The sequence below is a fragment of the Vigna angularis genome, chromosome 1 (assembly GCF_016808095.1).
Source record: "Vigna angularis cultivar LongXiaoDou No.4 chromosome 1, ASM1680809v1, whole genome shotgun sequence".
NCBI classification, from domain to species: Eukaryota; Viridiplantae; Streptophyta; class Magnoliopsida; order Fabales; family Fabaceae; genus Vigna; species Vigna angularis.
In genome coordinates, this window is record NC_068970.1 from 24,907,421 (window position 1) to 24,919,191 (window position 11,771).

Here is an 11,771-nt window from a genome sequence, read left to right on the forward strand (position 1 = left end):
TAATAAGATTTTGCTTTTATTTCTAAATTAGGACCGACGGAATTCTGTCCATTCTATTGAAATAATTCTAGTATAAATACATTTAATGAGGAAAAGCACATTTTATATTAATAAGTAAAAGATATAGAAAAAATACTTATCAATTATTTGATGTCATAATCCAAATTTAAATTTTGTTAGTAAAGAGTCAATAATGGTTAAACATAAAAAACAAGTTTTTTTATTGAAATAATTAGTGTGGCTATATTTTGACAGCGGTTCACGATGAAAGTATTGTATTTAAGATCTCTATGGTTATTATGTATCTGTTGTATATAGGATAATAAATAAGAAATGGTGGTAAAAATCATTAAAATATAATAAATGTGTTGTCATTTTCACCTTATATAATAAATTTATGGCTCATCCACCACCAAACCTATTGTTCCTGCTGCTATATCTTTCTCTCTTATTCTTCATCTTCAAGTTTTCAACACATTCCTTCTTTCAAATAACTCTGCCACAACTCACCATCATCATCATCATCATAATAGCATATATATTTCAGTGGTGATTAATTCCTTTCGTTGTGATTGAGGGCAATATGAACATGTCAGATGGAGAGAAGAAAGAAAAGGGGACACAGCAGGAACGAAAGGTTCCTCTTCTGAAGCTCTTCTCCTTCGCTGACTTGTACGACTGCGTTTTGATGGGTGTCGGATCTGTTGGAGCGTGTGTTCATGGTGCCTCTGTGCCTGTTTTCTTTGTCTTCTTCGGAAAGATTATCAATGTAATAGGTTTGGCTTACCTTTTTCCCAAAGAAGCTTCCCACGAAGTTGCCAAGGTTTGCTTCCTCTTTGTTTTATAATAATATCAGTTTCATGTCTTGTCCACTTCCCATGCATAATCGGGTACCGTTTCATCTTCTTCCTCAAAATCATCTCGCTGCCCACAAGGCTAAACTTCCACCATCTCATCATAATATATATAATTATTTGAAAAATCAAATAACTTGCCCTAATATATACCAGTTTCTAAGTAAATAACACTAAATTATACCAAATTTATTTTTGTATTTTAAATAAATTAAATTTTAATACTGCTTCTTCACAATTTTGCAGTATGCGTTGGATTTTGTGTATCTAAGCATAGTAATACTGTTTTCATCTTGGACAGGTATGAGTTAGTCATTAATTACATTGTAGTAAAAAAATAAGTGTTATGCTATTAAAAACTTAAATCTTTTATCTATTTTATCTTATATAAATATAATTTTTTTGGATATCTTACATTGGTAATGCTGATTGATTCCATAGAGGTGGCATGTTGGATGCATACTGGAGAACGTCAAGCTGCAAAGATGAGGATGGCATACTTAAGGTCAATGTTGAATCAAGATATAAGTCTTTTTGATACTGAAGCTTCAACTGGAGAGGTTATTTCTTCTATTACCACTGACATCATCGTTGTTCAAGATGCACTTTCTGAGAAGGTATTCCTGTATTTTCATTTTCCTTCACAATGCCAAATTTCTTCTGTTTCTTCAATATCATCATCCTTCCTGTAATCGCCATCCTTTTGTTTTTAGAGATGGTAGGAAGAAAATCTCTTATATATAAAATGTTTTATCTTATATAAAACTAATTTAGATGACTTCTTCAAAATGAGTTTAATGAAGTTATTTAAAAAGATCAATTTATGTTTTAAATTATAGAGGTGAAATTAATGTTTTAATTTAAATAAAATTAAATGCCAATAAAATATAAATAGATTATTATATATCTTAAAATACTTAGAGTGTTAAAGACTTTCCAAACACACTTCTAGTATAGAGTTTTTTGATAAATTTTTATTTTAATTAAAATTGATTCAAAATCATATATATTTTTTTTAAATTCTAATTTTGTATTTAATTATTCTCTTCTTAATTTTTTTTAATTTTTTCCAATAAAAAAACATTGTTAGATCTCTTAAGTAATTAACTACTTTATATATTAATCGATTATTTATGTAGATGGTATTTCAAAAACCTTCCAACAGTTAATTATCTACTTATGAAATTAAGTAATTGATTATCTTGAACTCATGGATTTTTTAAGTTTAAACATCTAAAGATAATTCACTGTACTGTTCCTTAATTAATTAGCTGATTACTTTCTGAAAAATATTTTCGAAGTGTTTGTGGAAGTGGACGTATCAAGCTCATGTAGTATACATGTTTAATTTAGTAAATGTATCACAAACAATTGAGTATAGAAGGAATGACACTCAGTACATATTTATATAATCAAAACCACAAAATATGAGGAGCTTTAATTATGATCAACAACTAATATTTTTCTTCATAAATATACCACTTTTTAAACAATATTAAAGTTCCTAAAAAATATCGCAACTCAATTTTTATTTCAGAAGGTTTTTTAAGCCAAAACAATAAAAATTGGCAGGCTATTTTTTTACTTCTTATTTTTAACTTAAAACTATTTTTTTTAAGTAATCATACCTTAGTTTCCTTTTAAAAGAAGTTCCATTATGAAATGATATAGATGATTAGTCGTTTTCATTTTATTTCTTGTTAACTATAGAGTGCTGTTTTAAATTTTCCTAAATAACCATTCTCAAACATATTATTTTCTCTTCGAATTTAATTAAAATAGATGAGAAAATTTCTTATACAACGTTGATGAAAACAAAGTTATATATTATCAATTTAAGTGATTTGTTTGTGATACCACGTATTAGCATATTCTTTTGCGACAATTCAACATCTATTTAATAAATTGGTTAGCATTAACATACACAGGTCCCAGATAGTCACATACTATTGGACTTTTTCCTTGAAATCATGTGTCTGTAATTATGAGAAAAGCATAAACAGCGTCGTTGATCACGATATGCGTAATTACATGTCCCAAAATAGCTTTTTAGTATTACAAAGACAAGTAGAATGAGTTGGACAAGGTTATAACAAATATACGATACATTAATATGTTTTTAAAATAATAATTATATTTAAATATTATAAGTAATAGTACTTCATTAAAATATTTGTTTTCTACTTTATTTAATCTTAAAATTAAAATTAATTTTATTAATATGAGTTATCTTTTAAATTTGTATAGGAAATACTAGTATTGGTCTCTTTTTATCTTTACACTTCCAATAAATTCGTAGAATTTTTTAAAAGAAACGTAAACTTATCAAGCACACATACAAATATATGCGTGTGCCTTCCAAAATAACTAAAATATTAAATCAATCAATGAAACTGTTTACTTTTAGGTTTAACTTCTGAAGTTCAATCTACTCAAACATCCATTAGACATATATTAATACATCAATCTATGTTACAAAAAGATATTAAAAAATAATATTTATTTATACTTTTTGAAAGACTTGTATTAAACATGTTCTATTAAAGATTAACATTATTTGACCTATTTTAACACTTAAGGTATGCTAACTACAATAATAATAATACTAAGTTTAAATAATCCAATATTTGAAACTCTTTTTGTGTCAGTGCAATAAACTCTCATCAAGTTTTTCACAACTTGTGAGGCTTCAATATATTATTTAAATATCCACTATTAATACATGCTTATATAATTAATACTTACATTAAATAAAGGTTGAGTTATCATGTTTGTGACTTTAATGAGAACATTTTATACATTTACTTTCTATGATTTTAAGTAAATCACAATAACTCATTCACATTAAACAATTAAGTACAGCAAGAAATTAAAGTAAAAAAGTGTTACTTGAGTGATGTATTCTCACATTAGTGATAATAAATTAAAACAACAGAAAGGTTTCTTTTTCTTCGTTTTTTCTTGAGTAAAAGTTTGTTTGTTTGAATGAGAAAAATCTCACTTGAAGGAAAAAAAATTTGATTGAGTGAAATTTTCCTAAAAAAGATAAACTTGACTCAATCACATTTTCACTTGAGAAAGAATATCTCACTTGAGCACAAAGAATTTACTTACATAAAAATACTAGATAAAAAGAAAATTAAACATCAACTTACAATATTTTTAAAAATCTATAAACAACATAAGATAATCTTAACAAGTATCTAAATTCAATTATATTTTTTGCAAAACTTCGTATACAAATCATTTTAAACACTAAATTTAACCTTGCAAATCTCAAGATGATATTCAATAAAATAAAAGGATGATCTTTAAGAACAATTTCATTCAATAAACTATATCTCATATTCCTGCCCAACTTTAAACTCCTACTTAAGTAGATTTTCAAATCTATTATATCCAAAAATTTCTCACAAGAAAAAATATTAAGAATATTCTAAACTTTCTTATCTACAAACTTATCTATTTATATATTCATTTTTTCTCTCCAACTTTAAACACTAATTCAAATACACTTACTTCACCGAAGATAATTTTGTTAAAAACACAACTTGTATTTCAAGAAAACACAAAAAAAAGCGCAAAGATCCTAAATATCTAAAACAACACAACCAAAATAACCAAACTTTAGTTAAGACTCAAACTAGTTGATAAAATTACTTTTTTCTAATCAAAGAACATTAGTAAAAAAAGGAATTTCAAAGATTTTAAGTAAAAACACACTTACTGTGATTTTACTTTATTTTGTTATAAATGATTATTAACTCACATCTATTACAAGGTAGGATATCATGCGAAAAAGTATGGTAATTGAGGTGAAAACATTCCAAAATCAAGCCAAAACTAATTTTAAGAATAATTCAAAAACTCTTAACAAGTTTAAAATATCATTTAACGGGCAAAAACAATTAAAAACTCATATAACTAACTTACTCTGAAATCACTTGAAACTCAAGAGCAATATACATCATCATAATTCAAAGTAATCCAATTATATATAGACTCATTTCAATTATCAACAATAACGTTTATAGCCAACAATAAAAAAATTATAAGTTTTTCGATTTTTAACTTATTATTACACAACCAACCAAAACTTACATTTGAACCATTTCTTACATCCCCGTAATCAGGATTATCAATAACTTCAAGATCTACTCAACTTCCTTCAATCACAATAATCATATTTAAGCTTTAACTTTCAATCCAAAATACTTCTTCATACCAAAATTTCAGATCAATTAATGTAAGATAAATTTATCAGCTCCAAAATCTTAAAGAAAAGTAAAAAAAAAAAAAATTGAAAACAAAAACCTAGAGATGATCAAACCTTAAAAACAAACAGAAAAAAATTTAATTATTTCACCTAAAATAAATTTTTGAAGTCTTCCTTTTTATAAAGAAACACTTTTACTAAATTACAATCCGTCGCATTCAAAATAATCTGTTAGAACGACGGTTTGATATCTGGTTAGATGAAATAATAGAAAACTTACACAATTTTATAAGTTGCGTTCTTTTACATATCTATGTAAAATATGATAAGTTAATTTTATTATTTTATTTTAGTTTTTATTTTAGTTTTTTTTTCTCAAATAATTAAAAATATCATGTTTTTACTTCAGTTTACATTTTCACACGTTTGTGTAAAAGTAGGGGGCCATTAATGTTTAGTGATGATTAAAAATATATGGTAAAGTTATAATTGGTGTACTTACAGGTTGGGAACTTCATGCACTACATAAGCCGTTTTATCGCAGGCTTTACCATTGGTTTTATGAGAGTGTGGCAAATAAGTTTAGTGACACTTTCCATTGTGCCCTTAATTGCTATTGCTGGTGGCCTTTACGCTTACGTCACCATTGGCCTTATCGGAAAAGTTCGAAAAGCATATGTGCGAGCTGGTGAAATTGCTGAGGAGGTAAGAACTTTCTTTTTTGTTTTCTTAAAATCTTTATCCAAAATTTTCATCTAAACATATACTTTATACATAATTCAAGTGAATGTAATTGGTTGATTAAACTGTGGAGAAGTTTTCCAAAACTAAAAGAAAATTTGATTGATACAAAATAATGTAGTCATTATTTTAAGAAAAGTTAGAAAATAGTTTATTCATGCTTATTTGTAATTAAAAAATTCTTTTTTTAAATGAAACAATTGCTTTTGTGAAAAGATGTTTCAGTTAGTTTCATATGATTATATGCATATATTATGTAGTGATGAAATAGTAATTACAGAATTAATCGTTTTGAAATTTTTTAAAACTAATATAAATCAAAACTAATAAGTTTTCTTTGGAAGTATTAAATCGTAGAATTAATAGATTAAGATAATGAGTTTATGTATTTAATAATGAATATTTTTGTTATAATTTATTTTGTTTTAAGTGTAAGATGAACTTGATATAATTAAATAGAAATATTATATAAATGTGATCCGAATTTATTTCACGTATTGAATTGATATTATTTTTAATCTAAAACTTTAAAATAATATATTTGAGTTTTCTTTCTTATATATAGTGTTTAGTTTTATTATCTTTAAATTATTTGTAATACAGAAAGAGTGTACATTTACTTGCCATATGTGCAACCAAATAAGATGAAGAATCATTCACTTGTAATAGTCAAATTAGATGATGACTTCATACAAATCATCTACTTTTTATAAATTGTTTCTCAAATTGTAATCTTTTAATTCAATCTTTCCACCTGCTATTTTAAAACGGCTATGATATTATATTTCATATTTTTAGTAAAAATCGTTTCATTTTAAAAAAGATGTATTAAAATACAATATAAAAAATTATGCTAGAAACACAAGTATATCCTTGTTGGTAAATTGTAAAAAATGTAGCATTTGGAAAATTTTGTTTTAAAAAATTGCCCGCCAAATGCATGTAAAAAAGCCATTATATGTACGACGACGATGATATACTCTTTGTGGATTTAAGGTGATAGGCAATGTGAGAACGGTACAAGCATTTGCAGGGGAAGAAAAAGCAGTGAGATCATACAAAGCAGCTCTGATGAACACATATAGACATGGTCGAAAAGCAGGTTTAGCTAAGGGTCTGGGATTAGGCTCCATGCATTGTGTTCTTTTCCTTTCATGGGCTCTCCTTGTTTGGTTCAATAGCATAGTTGTTCACAAGAATATCGCCAATGGTGGCGATGCTTTCACTACAATGCTCAATGTAGTCATTTCTGGCCTGTAAGTAACCTTTTGTTAGGAACATCCTACTAATTAACAACTTCTATGTACTTTATTTTACTGGTTGAGATTATGTTTCAAAGGTAATATGATGTATGATGTTTTGAATCTCAGGTCACTTGGTCAGGCAGCACCAGATATTTCTGCATTTATCAGGGCAAAGGCATCAGCTTATCCCATTTTTGAGATGATAGAGAGGGACACCATGAGCAAAGTCAGCTCAGAAAATGGTCAAAAGTTAAGCAAATTGGAAGGTCACGTCCAATTTAAGGATGTCTGTTTTAGTTATCCATCTCGTCCTGATGTGGTTATCTTCAACAACTTTTGTCTTGAGATTCCTCCAGGGAAAATTTTAGCTCTTGTGGGAGGAAGTGGTTCCGGAAAAAGCACAGTTATATCATTGATTGAGCGCTTCTATGAACCACTTTCTGGTGAAATACTATTAGATGGGAACACCATCAGGGAACTTGATCTCAAATGGCTTAGGCAACAGATTGGGCTGGTTAATCAAGAGCCTGCACTTTTTGCTACAAGCATCAGGGAAAACATACTGTACGGAAAAGATGATGCCACTCTTGAAGAAGTAAATCAAGCTGTGATGCTCTCTGATGCTCAGTCTTTCATTAACAATCTTCCTGATGGATTAGATACTCAGGTAAGAATCCACCCTTATCATTTTAACATAAAATAAAGAAATTTCAACATGTTTCTATCAATTTTTTTCATTGTCTCTGCATAAAGAAATTTCTTTTCCCGCTTTAAGAATATTGTTTAGTATGATATTCAATTTCTTTTGCAGGTTGGTGAGAGAGGGATACAACTATCCGGGGGACAGAAACAAAGGATTGCAATATCTCGTGCCATAGTTAAGAATCCATCAATCCTTTTATTAGATGAAGCAACCAGTGCTCTGGATGCAGAGTCTGAGAAAAGTGTACAAGAGGCACTTGATCATGTCATGGTTGGTAGAACAACCGTGATAGTTGCACACAGACTTTCTACCATTAGGAATGCAGATATGATTGTTGTTATTGAGGGAGGGAAGGTGGTGGAAATAGGCAATCACGAAGAACTCATTTCCAACCCAAATAATGTATATGCATCTCTTGTTCAAATCCAAGAAACAGCCTTTTCTCAAGGCCACCTTTCTGTGGATCCTTACTTGGGAGGCTCATCAAGGTACTTATTACAGATAACTTAATCTTATCAATTTGTGGCATTGGCATTCATGTAATGGAGAAAGTTGCTGCAAATGATTCTATTAAAGTTTTACTTTAAACTTGTTTCTGTCACCTTTATACCTATGTTCCACTAGAATAACATACCATCAGCATGTTCCTTACGTTTATGTTTACTCTGATTGTAACGTAAGGCGCCTAGGAGAGTCGTCATCCCGCACAACAAGCTTTCGTGGTAGTTTTCGCTCAGACAAAGAATCTACTAGCCGGGCTTTTGGTGGAGTAGAAAGTGTTGGAAGTTCAAGGCATGTATCAGTAAAAAGACTATATTCCATGATTGGTCCTGATTGGCCTTATGGTGTTTGTGGAACCTTGGGTGCATTTATTGCTGGAGCACAAATGCCACTCTTTGCTCTTGGAATCTCTCATGCTCTTGTATCTTATTACATGGATTGGGACACAACACGTCATGAAGTGAAAAAAATTGCATTTCTCTTCTGTGGGGCAGCAGTTTTGACCATCACTGCCCATGCCATTGAACATCTTTCCTTTGGAATCATGGGAGAACGACTTACCCTTCGTGCAAGAGAAAAAATGTTTTCCGGTAATTGTGATATTCTGATTGAGTTTATGACTCGCCCTTCCATTTTTGTTCTTGTCTTCCTAAGAAATGTTTCCTTTTAATCTTCCTATTTGAAATAACAGTGATAGTTAAAAGTCAAGTGTTGGGCATTTTTACTAGTTGAAAGTAAAAATCTTTACACTGAATCTAAAAGAATAAAATTCTTTTGTTATTAAGATGCATTATTTACTTGTTCTACTGATTCTAAAATAAGAACAGCTAAACAAAAATATAGCTATTATAGGTTATGGTGTGTGATGAACTTTCTTTACTAACTTCACTTTTATATCCGGGTGCAGCTATTTTAAAGAGTGAAATTAGTTGGTTTGATGACATAAACAACACAAGTTCTATGCTTTCATCACGTTTAGAGACCGATGCAACATTTTTAAGAACTATAATTGTTGATCGTTCGACAATTCTTCTGCAAAATGTTGGTCTGGTTGTTGCTTCATTTATTATTGCCTTCATGTTGAACTGGAGAATCACGCTTGTTGTACTAGCCACGTACCCTTTGATCATTAGTGGTCACATTAGCGAGGTTTCCTCTAGCTCCATATTTCTACACTACCAAATTAGTACATTTATTTGTGTTTTTTAACAACTGGGTGCCAAAATTTCAGAAACTATTCATGCAAGGCTTTGGTGGCAACTTGAGCAAAGCATATCTAAAAGCCAACATGTTGGCTGGGGATGCTGTGAGTAATATCCGAACTGTGGCTGCATTTTGTGCTGAACAAAAGGTCCTTGACCTTTATGCTAATGAGCTTGTGGAGCCTTCAAAGCGTTCATTCAATAGAGGTCAAATTGCTGGCATATTCTATGGCATTTCCCAGTTCTTTATTTTCTCATCTTATGGCCTTGCATTGTGGTACGTTCTCTTGCTTCTGTTTTGGTTTAATAGCATATATGTGTTACTCATAGGTGGGAACCAAAAAGTAAACAAACTTTAACTTACATAATTATATTAATAAGTTACAAGACTGAGAGTTTGAACTGTATACCTTTTGCAGGTATGGATCTGTGTTGATGGAGAAAGAGCTTTCTAGCTTCAAATCAATTATGAAGTCGTTCATGGTTTTGATTGTAACAGCACTAGCTATGGGGGAGACTTTAGCACTGGCACCTGATCTTTTGAAAGGAAATCAAATGGTTGCATCCATCTTCGAAGTGATGGATAGAAAGACAGGAATATTAGGTGATGTTGGAGAAGAGTTGAAGACAGTGGAAGGAACAATTGAGTTAAAAAGAATCCGTTTCAACTATCCTTCAAGGCCAGACGTGGTTATTTTCAATGATTTCAATCTCACTGTGCCTGCAGGAAAGAATATTGCCCTTGTGGGGCATAGTGGATGTGGTAAAAGTTCAGTAATCTCCCTTATACTCAGATTTTACGATCCAACATCTGGGAAGGTGATGATTGATGGTAAGATGTTTGAACAACTTTGCTTTAGCCACTCAATCTCATTCCATTATGTAATGTCAATGTCTAAATGACAAAACATTCTTCTAACAGCGATTCATCCAATTCTTACAGGAAAAGACATCAAGAAACTCAAGTTGAAATCCCTTAGGAAACATATTGGTCTAGTGCAACAAGAACCTGCTCTTTTTGCAACATCAATATATGAAAACATTCTTTATGGAAAGGAAGGAGCTTCAGAAGGTGAAGTGATTGAAGCAGCTAAACTTGCCAATGCTCATAGCTTTATCAGTGCTCTTCCTGAGGGCTACTCCACCAAAGTAGGTGAGAGAGGAGTTCAACTGTCTGGTGGCCAGAAGCAAAGGGTAGCTATTGCAAGGGCTGTTTTGAAAAACCCTGAAATTTTGCTGCTAGATGAAGCCACCAGTGCACTGGATTTGGAGTCAGAGCGTGTGGTGCAACAAGCTCTGGACAAATTGATGCAGAACAGAACAACAGTTATAGTGGCACATAGGCTATCCACAATAAAAAATGCAGACCAAATAGCAGTTTTAGAGGATGGAAAGATAATTCAGCGAGGGATTCATGCAAGACTTGTAGAAATCACGGATGGGGCATACTACAAATTAGTCAGCCTTCAGCAACATGAACAGCATGTACAAGAACATTTTGATTGACAGCAAAAAAAGACCAATGAACTCTTTTATCTGCACTAATTTGGGTATTCACCTTTTTTATATTACAAGGTTTGTTTGTAATTTTATTTTCATCACACTTAGAAAGAATGATGTGGATTCCGGGGCTAGTGCTTGGCCAGAAAATATCACACATATTGGAAACTGTTGTAAAAATATAAGATGACTTTAAATAATTTCGTTTAATTACATTTTTTCCTCTGTTTCCTGGTATATACAATTTTAGTTTCTCAATTTATTTTAGTAATTTTTTTTAAAATTAAAAATATGTAGTCCCAGACCCACTAGTCCAATCTTTTGTGCATGCTGAGATAGATTATTTTATTTTAAAATCAAGTAGACACATAATTAAGATTGATAAGTTCAATTCAATTGATGTCTGTTATATACTTAAGGGGAATAAAGCCTTTGAATATGAGAAAGTAAACTACAACCATCTTTGCTTGGAGGTGTGTGGATGTTATATTGCTCCTAATGGATAAAAGGAGGTTTGTGTTGATGTTTATGTTGACTACAAGTTGTACATTGATGATCCCCTAACACTTGCTGGCCATTTTATTCCAATTATCTGTTTTGGTTTGTATTTGCTTTATTCTCATAGTTTTTTTGGCCTTAGGCAAGTTTACACATTAGGTTCAGCCATCTACCACCAAGTGATTCAAGATGACATGATATTGGTTTTGGCCATAGATATTTGATATATAATTGTTAGAGTCTTTGTGTCCATGAAGGTAATTTTCCTTACTTTTAATTATGCATTTTTCCTTTCTAACATCTTAAACATAT

The 11,771-nt window shown here is 30.5% G+C and overlaps 1 protein-coding gene across 1 annotated transcript; it reads left to right on the top strand.

The window, feature by feature from the left end:
* The first annotated feature begins 442 nt into the window (after positions 1-442).
* LOC108337508 (ABC transporter B family member 2) lies at positions 443-11,176 on the top strand. The gene is made up of 12 exons (XM_017574058.2): positions 443-823; positions 1,101-1,155; positions 1,296-1,471; positions 5,575-5,775; positions 6,808-7,067; positions 7,182-7,722; positions 7,867-8,246; positions 8,440-8,849; positions 9,167-9,408; positions 9,491-9,738; positions 9,881-10,293; positions 10,405-11,176. Exons 1-12 carry the CDS (start codon positions 584-586, stop codon positions 10,965-10,967), a joined length of 3,729 nt encoding a protein of 1,242 aa, XP_017429547.1. The 5' UTR covers positions 443-583; the 3' UTR covers positions 10,968-11,176.
* Positions 11,177-11,771: the final 595 nt, after the last annotated feature.